The following is a 23,373-nucleotide window of genomic DNA, read 5'->3' as shown; positions in this document are numbered from 1 at the left end:
AAAATTCAGCCTTGGATTTTGTTGTGTCAACAGTTATTCTTGACTTCTGGTAAGAGACATTTAATTTTTTACATTTTAACTTCTCCCGATAAATCATTCGCTTTTAAATACCGCCCTGTAAAATCAAATACCGTCTTTATTGACAATTTCTATCAATTTAAAACACATGCAAATCAATATATTTAAAAAAATAAAAATTTAAACTTAAATATCTAGAGTGAAGTTATCCAGACTACAGCTCCTCTGCCGTACGATTCACTGTGATGACGTCATTACTATCACGGCCCCTTAGCTGTTTCCGTGAAGAGCATTTCTCAATTGAAAATTCTGTTGTTGTGTACTGTAGTTACATGAAGTCTGTGAAGGTTTTTTTCAATGTATTTGTATTCAATTTTACCATGTTTCTTGTTTGAAAACGTAAAGTTTACGTATGTTTGAAAGATTTACTGTAGTTTACCATTAACTTTATAGCGTACAGTGTTATTTTATCTATAATGTACAGTAGTGCCTTATCTCAAATACAGTATTTATCGATCTTAAAGATTGGTATAGTTTTATACTTAATGGTTGCCTTATTTTTCTAAGTAACATATAGTTAATTTGTTCGTACTGTATTTAGTATTTTTAAGCGTAGTACAGTATACTGTAATCTCTTATTTGATGTACTGTATACTGTAATGTAGTTTCCTATTTGGTATACTGTACAGTATTATACAGTAGATTCTTATTTAAGTTTTATTTTTAATAAGCTTTTTGTTACTTATTTTAATTTATTTAATTACGAGTTTTATGTGTAATTAAGTCCCTCATTTGATAATTTATAAGTATAACAGTTTCTTAATTCATAACCAATTAAAGTTTAATATAGTTTTTCATTTGTTAACCAATTATTTAACACGTCTTTTATGTTTAACGTAGTTAATTATATAATTGACGTACTTTGCAAACTGTTCTCTCAAACGGGTACGCGACACGGACCTTCTCATCTTTTTTTTTTTCTACCTTGCAGAGAAAACACGAGCGACAGGATCACGAGCGAGCGTACCGAAAGTATAAGCTTGCGCAGACGATGCTTGGAGTGCCAGAGGGCCACCCGGCGCTCACCCCCTTGCTGCACGAAGCGCTGCGTCCTCTTGGAAGTCTCGGGGGCCCCATGATTAATCCTCTTATGGGCCCCTTGGGTGGAGGGCCACTAGGTGGGGGCCCACTGGGTGGTCACTTAGGACCCCCCCTGGGAGGGCACCTAGGCGGTCCGATGGACCAGAGGAACGAGGACTCCTCCTCGCCCCTTGGGGCACCGCCGTGTCCCGGGACGCCGGGGGCGTTGCCTCCTGGAATGCCACGACCTCAGGGTCCCATGCTTGGTACCTTCCCACCGCCAGGCTTAGTGGAGTCCCAGCATCCCCTAGTCCGCTTGCTGGGAGTCGGACCCCCGGCGGCCCACGGCCTATTCCCCGGCGGGTCGGCCACCAGTTCGGCCTCCACTCCCGCCTCCTCCTCGTCGGGACCGGCCTCGCCCGTGGACCTGAGCATCAGCATGGGCGGGCTGGAGGACCGCGACTGGGAGAGGTGGGTGAGGTTTTACGGAAGGGAGGACGGGTGTAAGACCGGCTGCGACTTAACGGGCGTTGAACATTACCACTGCGACGAGTGCGAAACTGTCTTCCGGGGGCGGGAGAGCGCCCGGGACCACGGCCGCGTTCACGAGCAACAGGCCCTGATCACGGAAGACCACTACACCAGGGTGTCCTGCGGCGACGACCCAAGGGCGTGCCCTCCAGATTGCCCTATCCAGGAGCACGCTGACCACTACCACTGTAATTGGGTGAGTCGTTGCGACGGTGATTTGTTTTTTTTTGTGTAGATTGACAGTGTTGTAATAACTAAATCTCTTTCTGATTAACCTAAAAAGTTTCATTTCTTTTTGTAGATTTTAGAAATGTTAATATTTTGATTTCGGGTTAATATGAAAATCTTCCCTCGAAGCCTTTACGTGTAAGCATTGTTTGAAGAATTATTCTGGAGGTATTGGCGATCATTGATTCAAGAAGTTGTTAAAAAAGCTTTTCAAAGTGCAAATACTCGTCGAAGCGCAAAGACTGTTCACATACAGTTTGTCGTTTTACTAATTAGATATGCATGTGTTCCTGATCTTGATTATAAAGTGGTTTAACCCTTTTACCCCCAGGCTATTTGGAACTTTCCAACCCTTAACCCCCAGGCGTTTTTTTTTTCAAGCACGTTTTGCAATATATATTATTTGAATTGCTCTAACAGCCTTAATTTTCGTCATATAGAGGTCAGGTTGGTCTCATTCTTTTGGAAAATTCCTGAAGTTTCTCATAAAGTTATCAAGAATATGCAAAAAAAAAAAAATGTAAATAGCAGTTTAACAACTTGGTGTCAAGTGAATATTTCAACATATGCAATACAATGCTACATGTTGAGATGAATATTAACGAGGCTGAAACTTTTAATGCGTCTCGAGTGTATTTTCAAGCATGCCGGGTACTAACATGTTCACCACACGCTTCTTTCCCACCGTTATTCCTACACTAAGGGGTCAGTTGCCGTCCTTTCCAATGCCTTCTATCAAAGGCATCCCCTTCCACCAAACCTCTTCTCTCCATATCATCCTTCGCCTTACCTCGCCATCAAATTCTATGCCTCCATCTTCATCTTCTCCCCCTAATAGGTTTGTTCCAAGCCTTCCTCACTCCCTCCTTGCCATCCATCCTTAACCCTTTTACCCCCACCATAAGGTTAAATTTCAAGCTTATTTGGCTATATATTTTTTTTTTTTAAATTGCTCTAACAGGCTTAATTTTTGTCCTAGAGAGGTCAGGTTGGTCTCATTCTTTTGGAAAATGCCTGAAGTTTCTCATACAATTATCAAAAATATGTAAAAACATGTAATTAACAGTGTTTTGCAAGAACATACCGGTACGTCCTTTGAAGGTGAAAGGGTTAATATGTGCCCATACCATCTCAGTCGTGATACTTATCGCCTCATCATTACTACGCCTGCCTTTCTTCTTATTCTATAATTTTCCTGGATTGCATGAATGCAACTGCTGTGGTTGATTTATAAATGCAAAAAAGTAATAACTTAGATTTTATACTGTGTCATTTACCAGTGGGATACTGTTAATAGTTTATATAGGGCATATCTGTTTTGACGCTGTTACTGTTTTTTGAATGATATATTGTTGAATTTATTCTCTTCATTATTTATTTCATTTCCTTTCCTCACTGGGCTATTTTTCCCTGTTGAAGCCCTTGGGCTTATAGCATCCTGCTTTTCCAACTAGGGTTGTAGCTTGGCTAGTAATAATGATAATAATAATACAGTATATACTGTACATACATTCACACTATCGTATATTTCCTTGTTTCCTTTCCTCACTTCGCTAATTTTCCCTGTTGAAGCCCTTGGGCTTATAGCATCTTGCTTTTCCAACTAGGGTTGTAGCTTGGCAAGTAATAATAATCAATATTATCAAGTCAATAAATTAACATTATGATCTCCAATACCTCTTAAAGAAATTTTGATCATTTATTTTATTCAATGTTGAAATTTATATATTTTTTTATTTTAGTGTTGTTAAGTTTAATGTGCATGCTTGAGCCGAGATGTTTTTTTTTTAAATATGGACTAATTCTTGATATTGTTGATTATGTGTGGCACTAAAGATCTTCAAATTCGTTTTCCAAGTCCTTATTTTAAGTTCATCTCGTCCCACGTTATGACTAACCCTTTCGTTTTAGTATATTTGGAAATGCATATCGACTTTTTTTTTTTTTTCACCAAAGTTGAGTTGCGTTAAGCACCATTTTATTCCTTTGCTTTGTTTTTTTTTATCTTAGTCTCGAGTTTGATTTTCTCTTATGAAAGCTTGCCGCCGTTTAACTAACGTCCTCTTCCTTGCTTGTCTTGTTTTGCGTGTGTGTTTTGTGCGGCCGCAGGACGGCTGTGGGGAGGCCATACTCATGTCCGGCGACAAGCCGTTCCGACGTCTCGAGCACTTCCGAATGCACGACTACACCCGGCGACTGGCCATGGCTTCGTCGCCCGGGGCGGCCGGGGCCATGGGGGTAGCCGCCATAACCTCTGTGGACGCCATGTTCAAGAGGAAGCGTGGCCGTCCTCCTAAGAACAGGATCATTGAGGTTTGTAATGATGTCGGTTTTTTTCTTTTGATTTTTATAAGTTTGCGTAATGTATCATAGCTGTTTACGTCTCTTAGTGCCTATTGTGCACCTTACGGGGTACACTGTAGGCATTAATTAAGGGTCCTTGCTGGGATCTTTCAGCCCAGACCTCGCCACTTTGGCTTCATGTCCTTCTACTTCACCATCGTTCCGACTTCCTTTCTTCCTTCTTACTATCCGACCTCTCCTAACTTTTACTTCATAGCGCAACAGTCGGGTCTTCCCCCAGTTGCTCTTGGTCACTGAATGGTCTCCTAAGTCCTAGTGCTAATTACTATATAGTGAAAATTCATAAATCCTATCTGTTTATGTAAAGACAAGACGCTCCTCCTCAAGGGACGTAGCTTTGAGAACTCCGGAGCTTTTTGAACACCCAACAGAATATCTTGTTAAGATACTTAAATTACACCAGATATAATTAAGAAGCCACGATTTTTTTATAAAGCCTTTATTTATTAGTCAGTTATAATATACTTCGAGTGAAATATTCATAGTGTAAGGAAATAAACTTCAAACATATATAGACTTATACAGTACTTTATACATATTTCCTAAGAGTATCCAATCTACAAACTTTGACAGATATATACATCTATCACAATATTTTCTCCCAGATTATCACATTTGGCAGTTGTTAGACAAAGATCTGTAATGAAGGACAAAGATTGTAACAGTGGATTAATTGATTGGTTAACGTCACTCTTGAAAAAACTATTTTATTCAAGTTATTTATTTCTATTGTTGTTATCTCTCTCTTGTTTTGGTTTCAGGTTTGGAACGATTACGTAAGTCATTCGAACTGCTCTTAAGTTTCACTAATAACTAAAACTATAACCTCGTCTCGCGTTAACCGTTTCAGAGATGCCGTACGTTTTGCGTAGAGTACGAGTCGTGCTTTTTCGGCCTAGATAACTTAACCCTATGAAGTTTGTTCATGACGATATATAGGAAATTTACTCGGCTTTCTATTACAGTTATCAGATTTTATCTATCTTTATTCCTTTATTAGTTATGCTACAAAATGTCAACATAAGTATGTTGACATTGCTCACTTTAAAAAACTACAGCCCGTAGCCCCCGGCTTAGATAACCCTATGAAGTCTGTTCATGTTCATATATAGAAAATTTACTCGGCTTTCTATTACAGTTATCAGATTTTATCTATCTTTATTCCTTTATTAGTTATGCTACAAAATGTCAACATAAGTATGTTGACATTGCTCACGTTAAAAAACTGCAAGTCAGCGATTTTCTCGTGAACCCGATCGCCAGGGGTTTAAGAAGCCAGATATTATAGTGGGATACCATGATTCATAGAGTCTTTATTATTTTAGATTTTTGTTACATAAGACAATCAAGACCATCTGATTAATTAAAGGAATCACTAATAGATTAGTAATTGATTTAAAAATGTATTGGTACAATAGATTGAAAACCTTCATCAAATCTAAAGAATTCCTGATTAAAAACTAGAAAATTTAAAATTTATTGGTAGTAAAAAAAATCACTTATCGAATTGATTGAAGTAAATTTTTCTATCACTATTGAAATAGTTTTACCTGGTCTTTGATTCCCATTTTCTTTTGTCCTTTGAGTACTTTTTTCGATCTGTTGCCATAGTTTAATTAGCCATTTGATTACCAGTTTTTAATCTTCTTTTGCTGCCCGAAGACTTTGTTCAGTATAAAAATAAAAAGTTAGATTATAATAGATTTTGATATTTGATGGTACATAAAAGAAAATCAAAATTAAGCCCGGTAAAAGTCGCCGTGAAAATTGTTCGGTAACCCCCGTAACGGGGGCCGGAAAAGCTTTACTAACACATCGCTGAAAGTAAGTACGTAACACCTCTGTTGTCGTCTGCTCGCAGCTGACTCCCTCACTCACAAAACCACATGCTAACGGCAAAAGTAACCATTTCCGGCTAGGCGATTCTTTCGCTGGTTCACAGTGGCTAACAAGCGAATGCCCCGCAAATTGTCGATTTATTGGAGGAGAGTTGGCGGTAAGGGCCGTCTCCTTCTCCTCGGCTTGCATGATAATGCCCCAATTGACGCTGAAAATTAACACCAAAGTAACGATTTTATGTCCTATACTAGCAGTCACTTCCCAAATACATAACTCTGTTATAATTGGTGTTACGAAGTTAGTGTCTGTTATATTAGCATTCACTTCCATAGCTCTATTGAAATTGGTGTTCCGAAGTTGGAAATTGGTCTGTAAGTTCAAGCCAATTCTGTTACACTTCATTGCGTACAGTATTTTAGCAGTTTTAACATTGGTCAAAACTGCCCACATTCATATTTAATCCCTAAATTATCTTACAAAGTTACTGTACATGTTGTGTCCACTATAAATAAGTGGACTGAAGAATTTATATTATTATTCGTGAGTAATATTCTCGTTCTTCTCTTGCAGCTGCCTGTATCCTCAAACAACTCCCACGATTCACCTCAGGCAATTTTCACAAGTTTTAAGCTTCCAAAGAGTTCCCCCCCACCGCCCGCCCCTCCACCAACCACCCACGTCCCTCTGGGCATGATGCCCCTGGGGCACCTCCATCCTCACCCCCTGTCCTCGGCCTCCCTGGGGCATCACCTCTCCCTGAAGCGGGACTCGGCTTCGCCCCCCGGCCTCGCCATTCCCCTGTCCTGCAGCGGAAGCATCGCCATATCCTCGGCGTCCTCCGTCGTCGGGCCCCAACCCTCGTCTTCGGCCGCCACCTCCTCCTCTTCGCAACCGGTGCTCTTACCCCTGTCTGGACCTGTAACTACTAATCCTTTGCAGCCTCAGGTGAGAAATTGGTCCCGGATGGTATTAACGGTTTTTGAACAATTGCTGTACCACGTCTTCTCTTATCTTCAAGTACGATAATGAATAATTCTCTCTCTCTTTAAATAATGAACTATTTTTTAATAATTGCTTTACCTATCCCCTCCTATCTTCAAGTACGATAATGAATAATTCTCTCTCTTTAAATAATGAACTATTTTTGAACAATTGTTGTACCACGTCCTCTCTTATCTTCAAGTACAATAATGAATAATTCTCTCTTTAAATAATGAACAATTTTTTAATAATTGCTGTACCACGTCCTCTCTCATCTTCAAGTACAGTAATAAATAATTCTCTCTCTTTAAATAATGAAATTTTTTTTAATAATTGCTTTACCCTATCCTCTCTTATCTTCAAGTATGATAATGAATAATTCTCTCTATTTAAATAATGAACTATTTCCATAAACAGGACCTTCTGTATTCGACTGTATTCCCCCCAATTCCAGGCTGAGGTTATGGACGGGTTCTACGTGTGGGCCGAGGGAGCCACGTGCCCCGACCAGCTGTGTCCCCTGCTGGGCAGACGCCACTACCACTGTGTGCATCCTAGATGCCTCTACGTCACGGCGCACGTCGACGTCCTTCCCCTCCACGCCCACGCCTTCCATGACGACACCCACATCCCCGAGGGCTTCATCGCCATCGACCACAACATCGACTGCCGCTCCCCGAACTGCCAAAGGTGAGGACGGAGATTGACAACTGGTCGAGGGATGTCCGAAGCCTTGTAGTATAAGTTTCATGGATATTTACATTTCAGATTTACTTCTTAGTGCTGTAGTTTCACCTCTCGAAGCGTGAAAAGTTACAGGGAATGTCTGTAGTTTCACCTCTCGAAGCGTGAGAAGTTACAGGGAATGTCTGTAGTTTCACCTCTCGAAGCGTGAAAAGTTACAGGGAATGTCTGTAGTTTCACCTCTCGAAGCGTGAGAAGTTACAGGGAATGTCTGTAGTTTCACCTCTCGAAGCGTGAAAAGTTACAGGGAATGTCTGTAGTTTCACCTCTCGAAGCGTGAAAAGTTACAGGGAATGTCTGTAGTTTCACCTCTCGAAGCGTGAAAAGTTACAGGGAATGTCTGTAGTTTCACCTCTCGAAGCGTGAGAAGTTACAGGGACATTTCATGATGGTTTTTGTCTTGTAAAATTTTAAGTTTAAGGAGTTTTGGCCAAAGTCTTGAGATGAAAGTGATGATTTTAACTTACAAGTCTGTATTTTAATTTGTTCTAAAGACATTCTAATTACTCAAGATTTGAATACTCGTAGCTTTCCTAAGAAGGGAATTCTTTTTAGACTGTACAGGAAATTAATCTTTACATTAGAATATTCAGTGTTTTTTTATAAGTATGGCTTTGTCCTTAGAAGCATTTTATGAATACTGTATACGATTAACCCTTTTACCCCCAAAGGACGTACTGGTATGTTTCACAAAACTCATCCCTTTACCCCCATGGACGTACCAGTACGTCCTTGAAAAAAACTGCTATTTACATTATTTTTGCATATTTTTTATAATTTTTTTGAGAAACTTCAGGCATTTTCCAAGAGAATGAGTCCAACCTGACCTCTCTATGACGAAAATTAAGGCTGTTAGAGCAATAAAAATATATATATTGCAAAATGTGCTTGAAAAAAATAACCCCTTGCAGGTAAGGGTTGGAAAGTTCCAAATAGCCTGGTGGTAAAAGGGTTAATGTATACTGTACATACTTTTATTAAAAACAGTAATTAACCCTTTTACCCCAGGGGTATTTGGAAATTTCCAACCCGTAACCCCCAGGGGTTATTTTTCAAAAACATTTTGCAGTATATTTTTTTTAAATTGCTCTAACAGCCTTAATTTCCGTCATGGAGAGGTCAGGTTGTTCTCATTCTTTTGGAAAATTCCTAAAGTTCTCAAAAAATTATCAAAAAATAGGAAAAACTAATTTTTATAGCATTTTTTTGCAAGGACATTCCGGTACGTCCATGGGGGTAAAGGGATGGCTTTTGTGAATCGTACCAGTACGTCCTTTGGGGGTAAAAGGGTTAAATACAGTAATTATACAGTATAAGATGATTCTTTTTTAGAATATTAATAATATTCTTCTTTATCGACAGCAACAAGGTGAACAAACACTTCCACTGCACTCGCTGTGGCTTGTCGTTCGTCCGCTACCAAATGATGGAATCCCACGCGGAGAAGCACCTGCAAGAAGACGGCGGACAGGTGCACAGCCTCGGACCTCAGTCGCCAATCTACCTGAAGAGGCCTCGGCCCGACAGCCCCATGGAGACGCCGCCGTCCGCCGAAGGTCCCAACAAATCGCAAGGTTAGGGATGCCTCCCGTTGTGCCGGAGTTGAATTATTTAGTCTCAGAAGTCGAAACTGTTGCTTCTTGATAACTTATCACTTTTGACTACTGCTGTACATTTTATTCATAAGAATTTAACGATTAATTATTAATTATATCTATACAGTAGTGTTATAATTCACATGTACATTTTATTCATAAGAATTTAACTATTAATTATTAATTATATCAATAGTGTTATAATTCACAAGTATTGCATAACATCTAAAACAAAAAGCATTGTAGAGGAAACATTAACGTACTTCGTAGTTTACATATGACAGAGTTTATTTCATTGTATTAGATAAGGCGAAGATGTTTGTTATAAGTTTATTTACATATACAGTAGTCATCTCTTCAATTTTTTGTAATTTTAAATTATATTTATCTTATCAAACCTTTTCTCATCCCTCTTTGCTTCTCATTCTCTTAGTAAGAAAATTCACGTTGGTAACCTGTTCTATATTTGTACTCTGAAAAATATCGAATACAATGAATTTTTCACTCTACTTAATACTATACTTTGTGATATGATACAGAAACAGTTTTTTTTTTTTCTTATTTTGATGTTTATTTAATGTTACATTATTTTGAATTCCTTCTGAATAACAGTTTAGAATTTTACTTTACCAATAAGTTTAGATTTTGACTGACTATTTATTTAAAAAACAAAGTTAATATTGTTTTATAAAGTCCAGAAATTGACTTTCTTCTAAGCTTAAAAAGGTAACAAAGTTAATATTTTATAAAGTCCAGAATTTGACTTTCTTCTAAGCTTAAAAAAGTAACAAAGTTAATATTGTTTTATAAAGTCCAGTACAGTATTTGACTTTCTTCCAAACTTAAAAAAGTGCAAATTTCAACATCCTTCCGAATAACTCAGCCTAGATTCAGGTTACACTGACTTGTAGATGTTTCCCCGCCAGTTGTGAAGTCTGCCGGAATCTTCTACCCACTCTCGCCATTCCCAATATCGACGTCCTCCAGCTCCACCGGCATGGGGGCGTCCGGATCTTCGCGCGGCGAGGCCGGAGCCCTCGTCACCCCCATTCCTCCCTCGTCGAGGCCGCACACTTCCACGACTTACACGCTGCCGGTGTCCGGCAGCCTGACCATAACAGCCACCAGACGATCGCCCATTCCGCACTCTCCCATCCGCGACCAGATGGACCAGGGGGATCCAGACGACACTCAGGACTACGACTCCGACCAGCTGCGCCCGCTCAGCCAGCCGGGGGACATGTTCCCGTCCCACATGTCCAAGCACGACCAGATCGCCGAGATGGTCAAGAGCGAGCACATGGCCAACCTGGCGACTCTTGGGGCCGAGTGGCTCAACATGGAGAGGCATCCACAGTACGGGCCGGACTTCTCCTGCGGGCGGCCGTTTTGCAAGCTAAAGAAAAAGGAGCACTTCCACTGTCAAATCTGCAACCAGGCGTTCAGCGAACACGAGAAACTGAGGCCCCATTTGCTGAAACACGCCACCAGTAACCCAATGAATCCCGGTTCCCTGTCTGCAATGGCCGACGAAGATTCCGAGAGCCGCGGCGAGCCAGACGACGACGAGGGCTCCTTCCACCCCAAGGCAGAAGGGAGCGACCGGCCGATCAGTCCCACCAGCCCGAACGAGAGCGTGATCAGCAGCGGCGGGGGAGCGCCCTCCATCATATCGACCAGCAGTCCGCAGCCCTTCAGTTCGGGCGTCAGCATCAGCAGTACTTTAAGCCACTCTCCATCCCAGTTTCCGCTAGTTTACACGCAGGCCGCCACCTTCCCCGGCCTCCCGTCTCCCTTCGCACCTCAGTTCGGCATATCCGGGATGTTCCCCGGCACGCTGCCCCGCCTCTTGCCGCCGACAGCCTGGCAGTTCAACCCGGCCCTCGCCGCCATGGCACAGCAGGGCCTCATGATCCCTGGCGTGAGGCCAAACGGAGACCTGACGCACGGTTCGGCCGGACCCGGCGGGCTGAGCTCGGTCGGGCCGAGCCCGGGTCTGGGCGCGCCCGTCCTCCAGGGTCCCGGAGAGCACAACCCCATCCTGCCGGCCACTCTGGGGACGTCGCCCCACCTGGCCCTACTGGGGAAGAGGATCGGAGCCGACGATTTCAACTCCCAGGAGGCGAAGAAGATCCGCAACAACCACTCACTTCGCATGCTGAAGGACGAACCGGTACCAGAGGGATACTTGCGATTCAGGTATACGAGTCTGTACGAATAACGTTTCTTTGTCTTGCCAGTTTGTATCTTGTAACTTTATTAGAGGCTTTATTAGAGGGTTTTTGTAGCCATGAGAGTTTGTATCTCACTTTATTAGGTGCTTTTTAAATCGAGGTTACTTTGTAGCAACTGGGAAAATTAAACCTTAAAGGGAATGATTAAGTAAAGTCAAGGCTCAAGATTCGATCAGTTATATAGTCTAGTATACATCACGTTTCAATTCCTCTGATATAATTTTTAAAATTGATTATATTTGCTATAATGATTATCTTAGAAATTATAAATAGTTTTGTATTTAGAAATTTAGGATTATATTTTCTCTGGTAATTATTTTAGAAATTATAAATAGTTTTGTATTTATAAATTTAAGATTATATTTGCTATAATAATTATATTTCAATATTTGTAAGTTAAAAAAGAAATTGAATAACAAGGTCAAGGCCTTTTAATTATTAATTATAATACTGTAAAGGCCTTTTGATTATTAACTATAATAAAGGCCTTTTAATTATTAACTACAATAAAAAAATTAAACTATATACGTAATAAAAGAAACAACAAAATTCATAAGACTTAAAATTTCTCGGTAGACTTGAAATACGTTCTGTAAGCTTATTCCCGAATTACGCAACAACGTGTAGAATAAATTTTCGTCCCCCAGGTTCAACGAAGACTGCCAGTACCCGCACTGTGGGTACCGCGAACACCAGACCCACTTCCACTGCATGCGGAAGGACTGCGGCTATTCCTTCTGCGACAAGACGCGGTTCGTCCAGCACACGGCCAGGCACGAGCGCCTCGACACCCTGATGGGAGGGGACTTCAATCAGTACCGATCTAACGTCTCCTGTGGTCGTCCGGATTGTGTCTATGCTTCTATGATAGGTAAGCTAGGTAAATTTATCAGTCTATGCTTCTATGATAGGTAAGAAATCCTTCTATGATAAGTAAGAAATCCTTCTTTGATAGGTAAGCAAGGTAAATTTATCAGTCTATGCTTCTATGATAGGTAAGCAAGGTAAATTTATCAGTCTATGCTTCTATGATAGGTAAGCAAGGTAAATTTATCAGTCTACGCTTTAATGATAGGTAAGCAAGGTAAATTTATCAGTCTACGCTTTAATGATAGGTAAGCAAGGTAAATTTATCAGTCTATGCTTCTATGAGAGGTAAGCAAGGTAAATTTATCAGTCTAAGCTTCTATGATAGGCGAGTTAACGGGGCTCAAAGAGTCTGTGCGTCAGTTATACGGTTTCTTGAAAGATTGGAAAATGAAATAAGGATGACATAGAAAACGATTTCAGGTTGTGGGGGTACGTGTTGAGTAGAATATCGAGAGGGAAGTAGAGAATTAAATGGCGAGGTAATGAAGGATGATATGGAGAGAAGAGGTTTGGTGGAAGAGGATGCATTTGATAGACGGCATTGGAGAGAGCGCATTGTAGTGATAACGGTAGGAAAGAAAACACTTTGGCACTGCAATTAATTGTAGTTTGACTGACAGTCCTTAGAAATTAAGTTGGCTTAGGAGAAAGCAGCTAGGTTCTGATTAGTGCTTAGTCGAGTACTGCATTTTCAGTGGATACTGCCAAGGATAAAAACACCTTCATACAGTATTTACATGTCTAGAACAAGACAGGAGTCCATTCCACATATGCAGAACATTGTGGTAACGTCCCCAGACTGGTGAATGCCAGATGGGTTCAAGTCCTGCTCAAACTTGTTAGTTTCTTTGGTTGCTGTAGCCTCACCATCATTGTGAGCTAAGGAGGGGGGTTTGGGTGAGCCTGTAGGTCTATCTGCTGAGTCATCAGCAGTCATTGCCAGGCCCTCCTTGGTCCTAGGTTGGGTGGAGAGGAGCTTGGGCTCTATTGTATGGATTTACTGTATGGTCAGTCTCTAGGGCATTGTCCTGCTCGAATGGGCAATGTCACTGTCCCTTGCCTCCGCCATTCATGAGCGGCCTGTAAGCCTTTAACGGTCTTCGCATATGTAGAAGGAAACAGTATTACTAGCAAATCTACAAGCCTAGTTGAAAAACCAGGATGCTATAAGCCCAAGGGCTCCAACCAGTGAGGAAAGGAAATATACAGACTACTGTACATGAGAAATAATTATTAACTAATATAAAACATCTTGATATCGGTAATAACTTCAAGATAGATCTGATATATACTATATAAACTGTGAAGAGAGACTTACGTAAGCCTTTTTAATAGAGAAACGTTCGATGCATGCGTCTCCTAGCGTTCTAAAGGCATTGGATTGAACATCATTGGAAAGATATATTGGATCTTTTTCAATTTTTTCCAAATGTTAAAATAGAAAAAATGTATATCAATTGACTTGAGAAGATAAACAGTTTATAATTTTAGATTTCAACTCCAAACTTTGCATCAGATAAAGTGAACTTAGCTCAAGTGATAAATGATTCTAAAGTATAGTATCTTCTTGCTCAGGGATCAGCCTTAATTTTCGTCACAGAGAGGTCAGGTTGGTCTCATTCTTTTGGAAAATGCCTGAAGTTTCTCATAAAATTATAAAAAATATGCAAAAAAAATGTGAATAACAGTTTTTTTTGCAAGGACGTACCAGTACGTCCTTTGGGGGTAAAAGGGTTAAAAGAAATATTAACAGTATACAGATCAAAATAGGTACAGTATATAAAACAAAATACTGTACAGTATATATTCAGGGCAGTAGAAATTAATATCTATAAAATTATACAGAGTACAGTACTGTATTTTAACGATTGAAAGTCCTACAAAATTGCCGATTATGACTGACTACCAGCAAAGTTAACTTACGACTACAGTTCTTTATTTTTTTTTGCATAGTTTTGATAATTTTTTTATTAACTTCAGGCATTTTCCAAGAGAATGAGACCAACCTGACCTCTCTATGATGAAAATTAAGGCTGTTAGAGCAATTTAAAAAAAAATATACTGCAAAATGTGCTTGAAAAAAATAACCCCTGGGGGTTAAGGGTTGGAAAGTTCCAAAGAGCCTGGGGGTAAAAGCCTTTGATTCCACAGTATAGTATCTTCTTGCTCAGCGATCAGATGGACGTAGACTAGCATATTTTTCTCTTGGCTCTTCTTTACTCATTACTTCTCGTAGTTTATTTCCTTTCCAGGGCTATTTTCCCTGTTGGAGCCCTTGGGCGTATAGCATCCTGCTTTTCCAACTAAGGTTGTAGCTTGGGTGTTAGTAATAACAATAAAAATACTTAGTGCCCTTAGATTATTAATCAAACAATTTCAAATAGATCCAATTTCTTTCCTCAGAAAATACAAGTTTTATACGTGTTGTTTTGGACACATTTATAATAGTGCAGTGTGTCGATATTCTTAAATTTATAGATTTGTTCCCGTCAGAATAATTGGTAAAATTGTCGTCCTTAATTAGGAGCATTATCCAGCCCAAGCTGGAATGAACGTTGAATCAATAAACAAGTTACTATAGTAACGGCAGGGGAGCGGGAGTTGAGGGCCCTCAACCTGCCTGTCTTGAGTTCGTTAAGCCGTTTGTTTTCGAGCGAGGACATGCGTTGCTTCTCTGCTTGCCATTGGATCTTTGTGTTTTATGGTTTTCATAATAGAAGACCTTGAGCCCATGCAAAAGTGTCCCGGGAAAGAGAGTAAGGTACGGGAGAGGTTTGTGTCTGTTGCGTTGATCACCGTTCTCTTTGCACCTTCTTGTAGGTCTTTCATGCAAGAGGTCTTGTATGAACAACAACTGTTGCATATACTGTAGGTCCTTTGGCAGCAGGAGGAAGAAGGCCAAGAAACTTTCTTCAGCATCTTTTTGGTTGTTCTCTCTCTCTCTCCCTTCAGAACCACTCAACCCTCAGTCTGTCTTGCCACTCCTCGATGTCGGTCTTCGGGGATAAACGTATAGAGTACGATGACTTTGATACTCGCCCACAACATGGTTATGGTTTCTCGAGTTAAAATATCTTCCTCAACGAGGGAATCACACCTGTGTGGCTGTGCAGCATTCTTGTATCTTGTCCATTGCCGATGACGAAAGTTTCCTCGAGTTTGTGGCCCTCTTTTGTCATTCCTTGAACATCTGTTCCCTCAGTGACTGTGGTTCTAAGCCGTTGAAACCTATGTCGTCAGTACTTCAGACCTCTACGTCTCTAGCAGTAGCGAAGGGTATTTGTGGCATTGAAAGAAATGAGCCAGTTAGTTTTCCTTTTCTTCTTGTCATTGGAAGAAACTTTGCCTGTGACTATTTGCATCTTCGAGGTTAGTCTGAGGGCTGCTAGTGTCGACACCATAGAATGGGGCTCATGAGAGTCAACTATCACAGTTCATGTTTGTACAGAAGACTGACTCTTCCCCCTTTTCACGGGTCTTCGGGAGACACGAAAGGAAGAATTGGCACTTGAAGGCTCCACTCTCCACGCGGTCAAAAGAGGAGTGCATTCTCAGGCGTGCGAGATGTCCCCTTTGCTTCTGAAGAAGACTTCAGACCAATATTTTGGGGTCTGCTATGCCTTGAAGGAAGGTTGGTAAATAATTCCTCCTTTAAGGGTTCCGTACTCTGACCTGTCGTCCCCCATTCCAGGCTTAGGTACTTCTCTTTTACCTTATGGGCTGTTTTTCTGGTCCTTTATAGTAGGGGAACCCTACTCACTATCGAAGCACTCTCAGAAGAAGAAAGTCTTCAGATTGTTAACTGCGTATCCGGCTTGTTCATCAAACTGCGTTCAAGATGGAAACAGACAATTCTGCATTGTCTTCCATGAGAGAGGGAGACTTCTTGCCTTCTTGCGGACCTATCGTCTTCCCGGAAGTACCTCCTGGTTGTCAACTCCTCCCAAGGTATTCGTGTAAGTGTTCACTTTGGCTTCAGTCGAGCCCCATTCACACGGGATACATCCATTGAGGCATCTCTATCATTAAAATCTGGTACCATCGGAGGTGCAGTTGTTACGATCAGGCCAGGTTTCCTTGGTCATCTGTCTTCAGTGGTGAAGCTTGTGCCTCTCTGGGATATCTACCAATGGTGTCAGAGGATGTGCTGGTCAGCCCTCATGGGATCTTCCCTCCCATCTGGGCCTGGATCAGGACATGTAGAAAAACGGCTACTGGTGGCTAGCCCGGGAATGTCAACGTGGGAATTCTTTAGAACTCTTTACTACTGTAGAACTTTGCAGAACTTCTGCTATCAGACCTAGTCTCTTTGAGCATGTGGACAGAGGGGAAATGGCTCCTCCACATCAACGTTATGTAGTTGCTGTCAGGGTTTCATTCTTTGTAAGCATTCCAAGTATTATTGACGAATCAGTCGATAGTACCGATCAGCGAAGACACCACGGTAAATGGCTTATTTCAACAAGCAATTTAGCACAGGTTTTCTACTACTCTGCCAGTTGGTAAAGCAGTTACACACGTGTGGTTTGCCACACCGTGGTATTTATAGCAAGGTACATTCCTTGTAGGAGAAATGACCTCGCAGATCAGCTCGGAGGCTTTCTGTGCTGTGGGGATCATCGGTGATCCTTTTGCTCGCTACTCGGCTAAACAAAAAGCCACTGGTTATTTTTCTCTCCAGTTACAGATCTGTACGTGGTGTTCGAGCTTGCATTTCTGCACACATGGAATGATTCGGATGTGTACACCTTTCTCCCATTATTCGGCGTCAATGACCTTCGATGTCAGGATGCCATAGAACTTCAAATCATTCATTCAAATTTTGCAATGATCGATCGAGTGTTATTCTCATTGGATTTCAGGACGTGGCCCCAAAGTTTCCTCAATGAGTAGTTTTCCAATTTACTGGCCATTCTCATCAAGGTCCAGAAAGAGAATACCTCGTAGTCCAACTTTCTCTGCTGGCACTTTGCTCAGGAGTTCGAAAACTGCGTCCTGTGGAAGCCTGTAGAACATTAGAAAAATAAATTACATTTTTGTGAAAACCATTTTTAGACTCGAAACTTCTACTGCCCTAGAAATCTGCGCCACATTTTCCAGTGATAACATACAGGACTTAGAAAGAGACTTTTGGATACCTTTAATGTACAGTACTCTGCAGATGTTTAACAGGGAAAGTGGTCCGTTTTATGTGATTGATATCGTAGACGTAAAGAAGTTTTAGTCACGGTTCGGCAGATGAGACTTCCTCATGTACCTTTAGCACGGGAAGCTTCTCTTATCCGAGATGTGAAACCCATCTCTTCAAGTTTGGACCTCTCCTTGGAGCCTCAGGCAGTCTTGCCCTTATCGGGAACTCAGGACCCCTGATCGGGGCTTGGCCATTCTCCTCAACACCTTGTCATGTCTGTCTTTTGTGCTTCTGACAGGATCCTTGGCCTCAGGCCATCTCCCTCTGCTGGGCCTTTGTGTCGGGGAAGAGAGCTTTGTGGCTTGTCTTCTGGGCCTTTGTGTCGGGGAAGAGAGCTTTGTGGCTTGTCTTCTGGGCCTTTGTGTTGGGGAAGAGAGCTTTGTGGCTTGTCTTCTGGGCCTTTGTGTTGGGGAAGAGAGCTTTGTGGCTTGTTTTCTGGGCCTTTGTGTCGGTGAAGAGCTTTGTGGCTTGTCTCCCTCTGGGCCTTTGTGTCAGGGAAGAGCTTTGTGGCTTGTCTTCTGGGCCTTTGTGTCGGGGAAGAGAGCTTTGTGGCTTGTCTTCCGGGCCTTTGTGTTGGGGAAGAGAGCTTTGTGGCTTGTCTTATTAGGTTAGCCACAAGGGTGGTTGTCACCTTAATCGTTCTGTCTTCATACCTGCATTTGTTATAAAGACAAAACCCTTCGATCCATAAGCACATATTCTTGATTCCCTCCCTCTGAGATCATGCCGAGATCCTCGTGTGGCCCGGTAAAGGCTTTGCAGCATCTGAAGAGGATTCAGCATCTCGGTCTTTAGTGCACTTGGCCGTTTGCTAACACCAGCAGGAACAAGTATACATAAAAATTTTACTTTTTATGACTTCCTGAGAGGATCGAGCGAGCGTATGCACCGTCTGAAGAGGGAGACTAATTCCCTGGTCAATTGAGAGCTCGTTGCACTCGTTAGCTTTCAAGATGAACTTGTTTTTGTATGACATAGTTTGGCAAGGATCTGTTATATTAATATTAATTGCTAAACTACAACACTAGTTGGAAAAGCAGGATGCTATAAGCCCAGGGGCCCCAACAGGGAAAATAGCCCAGTGAGAAAAGGAAACAAGGTAAAATAAGATATTTTAAAAAAACAGTAACAAAATAAATATTTCCTATATAAATTATATATACTTTAACAAAACAATTGGAAGAGAAATTAGATAGAATAGTGTGCCCGAGTGTACCATCAAGCAAGAGAACTCTAACCGAAGACAGTGGATGGCCATGGTACAGAGGCTATGGCACTACCTAAGAACAATGCCAGAACAGCTTCACCTTCGATGTTTGGGAAGTTATTAAATAATCCTTGAAGGGGACGCTACAAGACTTGTTGAACATCCACCATAGGGCCAATGTAAAAACAGAAAAAAAAAGTCCAAGGACTTAGCTAAGCTACAACCCTGGTTGGAAAAGCAGGATGCTACAAGCCCAAGAGCTCCAACAGGGAAAAATAGCCCAGTGAGGAAACAGTGTGTCTAAGTGTATAGTACCTTCAAGTAAGTTTGTATAGTTAACTTAGCTCCTCCAAGGAGCCTATAAGCATCTAGTCTACGGTGGCGTGTAGTAGCCGTGACTGTCGAGCACTCGAGGCAAGCTAGGCCGCAGTATCCGTTCTAACAAAATCTGTTAAAAGAAAAATAACCAATTCCTCTTAAAACAAAGTAACAGGACGGAGAAATATCTTTCGAACCCGTTGTTTCGCGTAACCCACGGTGGAACGTTCCCAAAGGTTCTTAACAAGGTTCCACTACGGATGGATCCTTAGGAAAAACAGATGTGATCGAGCATCAAAGAAGGTTAAAGGACAAGCAGAAAATTATCTATGTACCCTCGTACAGACTCCCTATGAAATTCCAGAATGAAATAAATGATGAAGTAGGTAAAATGCTAGAAGGAGGAGTCATTAGGAAATCGAACAAGGTTCTTCTCTGAAGCCGGTTACGGAGTTCTCGGAGTTCTCCCTTCGACTATCATCGTAGAACCAGTTGAACATCAAATTCCAGAAGAGTAAAATATACAAATGTTCACGTAAAGATGTGCTATAAAGGAGTGACGTCACTGGCGTGGGTTAGTTTAGTGGTAGTAGTGTTGATCGGCACCTCGCTGTGGCGGGGATTTTGAAGAGGAGATATCTAAATGGTGCGAGACCTCTGGTTGTGAATTATCACGCCCCAGTATTATATCGACACCTTATATAGGTGAGCGAGCTGGGTTCAACCTGGCATTCCTATGCTAATTTTTTTCTCTGGTAATATATAGCAGTTATATACCTTAGAAATGGTGCTAAAGGAGCATTTCACTGGCCGGCACAGCTTGGAGCCCAGAAATTCTTGTATTTGCAGAGGAAAAAATATGAAATTTTAAAAGTATATTGTATTTACCAAACCTGAGTCCTTTGAATAGAACTCCCTCCTCTAGTGAGCTCTCAGTTCCGAGGTCTAAGGTTGCTCATTTGACCTTTGTGTGTGTGTGTGTGTGTGTGTGTGTGTGTAAACCTCACTCCACAGTCATTCCCCAACAACCTTGTTCAAAACTCATGTCCAATCCATGTTTGTATATCTATGAAGCATAAAATTACACATATTTAATTACATGTACTTAGTTAACCCTTTTACCCCCAAAGAACGTACTGGTACGTTTCACAAAACTTATCCCTTTATCCCCATGGACGTACCGGTATGTCCTTGCAAAAAAATGCTATGAAAATTTCTGTTTTTGCATATTTTTGATAATTTTTTTGAGAAAATTCAGGCATTTTCCAAGAAAATGAGACCAACCTGACCTCTCTATGATGAAAATTAAGGCTGTTAGACCAATTTAAAAAATATATACTGCAAAATGTGCTGGGGGAAAAAATAACCCCTTGGGGGTTAAGGGTTGGAAATTTCCAAAGAGCCTGGGGGTAAAAGGGTTAATATTAAAGTGTTATGTATATTTGCAGTATTTCAGGATTCCCTCTTGTATATGGATAATGTCTACCTGTTCAGTTGCTTTCAACTTAAGAGGGCTTTTCTTTTATATTTCTAATGCTGTTCTTTCTCGGCCGCTCCTCTCGGCAAGAATCTGGATGTATAGTATCTGTTCCTCATAGTTTAGAAGTGATTATAAATCTTAAGTACTGTAAAAACTTTCATTGTTATCATCTCTAAGCTATAACGCTAGTTGGCAAAGCAGGAGGCTATAAGCCCAGGGGCTCCAAAAGGGAAAAATGGCCCTGTGAGGAAAGGAAATAAATAAATTACAAGAGAAGTAATAATTAATAGAAAGTGCCTTAACCCTTTTACCCCCAGGCTCTTTGGAAATTTCCAACCCTTAACTCCCAGGCATTTTTTTTTTTCAAGCATATTTTGCAATATATATTTTTTAAATTGCTCTAACAGCCTTAATTTTCATCATAGAGAGGTCAGGTTGGTCTCATTCTTTTGGAAAATGCCTGAAGTTTCTCATAAAGTTATCAAAAATATACAAAAAAAATGTAAATAGCAGTTTTTTGCAAGGACGTACCAGTACGTCCATGGGGGTAAAGGGATGAGTTTTGTGAAACGTACCAGTACGTCCATGTGGGTAAAGGGATGTGTTTTGTGAAACGTACCAGTACGTCCTTTGGAGGTAAAAGGGTTAAGATCAGTAACAATGTTAAAATTTAATCTGTCTTATATAAACTATGAGAAACTTATATTAACCTGTTCAATATAAAATCATACGCTGCAAGTTTAACAATACAAGAGAGAAATTATGCTATAATGAATTAAAAAACTCAGGTGAATAAACTAATGATAATTTAGCTGACTATTCAATCATGGAAATGGATTATACGCTTGATATATCTCGCTTGTATACTTAGACCAGATGAGGAGATATACCTCGAAACGCCTTCATATCATACAAATTTACCGATAAGCAAGGAACGTCTTACCCGACACTTATCTCTCTTGAACTACGAGGTACAGATATATCGTACAGCCAAACATTTTCTGAGAAACACATCTTCAAAAATGGATAAAATTTCCTATAAGCAGAAAGCAATATTAGTAGGCATTATGACCCACTTGTGAATAACAATCCAATAATATTCAGCCTCAAATTTCTGCAGTAATAGTTTTTAAAAAATTAAAATTGTTATTACTGGAAGCAAATTATTGTCTATACAATCACTTACATGAAGACCTTAGTTTTAGATTTATGTATTAACATTCATAGATGTATTGTCATGTGATATTTTGCAATTGTAAAACCTCTAAATGTAGAAATATTCAAGTTTGTATTTGTGAAGGAACAAATAAGCATTTTGTTTTTGGAAAGGTCCAACTCCAATCGTATGTTTTTTTTAACTGTGAAATACAATTAACAATTATAATAAAGATTGTTTGTAAGCACTCCAACTCCCTCTTCTTGATTTTTAAAATATAATTATAATGATTCAAAGAGTTACGGTCAACAGTTCAATGTCTTACGGGGTTTGGCCTTTTCCGACAGCAAATCTATCTCGTATTATAATCCACATACCAATATCCTGTAGTGATTCACGCTCGCTCTCTCTCTCTCTCTCTCGCAGGTCAGCAGCAGAACAAAGCCTCCCACTTCCACTGCCTGAAGTGCGACTTCGTCTGCACGGACACCAACAAGGTCGTGGCCCACCGTCGGCAGCACCAGAAGCGCGACTCCATCAACGCGGCCGGCTTCGAGAAGTTCACCCCATCGCAGCCCTGCGGCATCCAGGGCTGCAACCACAACCAGAAGCAGACTCACTATCACTGTCTGAAGTGTCAGTACTCCGTCCTGGGTCTTAGCCAGATGTCCGCCCACCGATTCCGACACCTGGAGTGAAAGAAATGTACGACGCTTAGGAAACAAGAGCTTAAAGTCGGATTTTTCAGCCGTCATTGGAGACTTGCGGGGATATGCCCCCCCCTCAGGCAGCTACTATTACTACGATTACAGCTTAGAGAGGGCACGTTTTAGCGCCCGAGAAGAGACGTCGTGGAAAGCGAGCTGCCGCCGCCGCTCCGCGCTGAGAAGCAGCGGAAGCGGGCGTATAGTACAGCCCACGTGTCCTCAGTAGATATTACATATCATTGTAACATACCAAGTACTAGAGTAGCTCTTAGGATTTTTACTGTACCAAGTTATCCAGTCTCTTGTCCGTGATTGCTCTACGGCTCTACGGGAGTTTTCAAGCCGATGACTCTAGCCCCCAAGGCGCACCACATAACGATGCGTACAATGAAGAGATCGTCCAAAAAGACTTAGTAGTGTATACGGTGATTTTGGTCAACCCGGTGAGACTGAGTAGTCAAGAGTCGGCGTGTGGACGCGACGGGAAGAGGAGAAGCTGCCTTACGGTCGACGGAGTCTCTCGGAGAGACTTCCTTCCCGAAACGTGCCGGTGAAAACGGACCCTAAATAATCCTCCCTTACCGTCCGAACCCGCACGCCGTCTCCGTTCCCACCCGCGAGTGGGACTGTACTGTGTTATTATTCCGCCGGCTTGCCACAAGCCGGCTTTTTTTTTCTATTAATGTTAAACTTTTCAATGTGATGTATATAGTATTCCACACATATTAACGACGACGGAAACTTAGAAGACTTTGTCGTGAAACCAAGTGCCTTTTTAAAGGTCATATCTACAAGTGTCTTAAGAAAATAGTGTCTTATAACAATAATAA

The 23,373-nt window shown here is 41.2% G+C and overlaps 1 protein-coding gene across 7 annotated transcripts in view; it reads left to right on the top strand.

Moving 5' to 3' along the window:
- LOC137633920 (zinc finger protein castor homolog 1-like) overlaps positions 1-22,860 on the top strand; it is a 28,583-nt gene extending 5,723 nt beyond the window's left edge. For 4 of the 7 annotated variants that reach the window (XM_068366160.1, XM_068366158.1, XM_068366159.1 and 1 more), the window contains exons 5-13: positions 1,010-1,825; positions 3,967-4,170; positions 4,983-4,997; positions 6,631-7,005; positions 7,496-7,731; positions 9,148-9,359; positions 10,292-11,591; positions 12,262-12,485; positions 22,263-22,860. In XM_068366160.1, coding sequence (XP_068222261.1) covers positions 1,010-1,825; positions 3,967-4,170; positions 4,983-4,997; positions 6,631-7,005; positions 7,496-7,731; positions 9,148-9,359; positions 10,292-11,591; positions 12,262-12,485; positions 22,263-22,534 — 3,654 coding nt within the window. In that variant the 3' untranslated portion in view covers positions 22,535-22,860. The remainder of the gene's footprint in view (positions 1-1,009; positions 1,826-3,966; positions 4,171-4,982; positions 4,998-6,630; positions 7,006-7,495; positions 7,732-9,147; positions 9,360-10,291; positions 11,592-12,261; positions 12,486-22,262) is intronic. The other 3 variants (XM_068366157.1, XM_068366155.1, XM_068366156.1) reach the window with 3 other exon arrangements.
- The last annotated feature ends 513 nt before the right edge of the window (positions 22,861-23,373 follow it).

The sequence above is a fragment of the Palaemon carinicauda genome, chromosome 43, assembly GCF_036898095.1.
Source record: "Palaemon carinicauda isolate YSFRI2023 chromosome 43, ASM3689809v2, whole genome shotgun sequence".
Classification (NCBI taxonomy): domain Eukaryota; kingdom Metazoa; phylum Arthropoda; class Malacostraca; order Decapoda; family Palaemonidae; genus Palaemon; species Palaemon carinicauda.
Note: the sequence above shows the minus strand (reverse complement) of the source record. Positions and strands in the feature narration are given on the sequence as shown.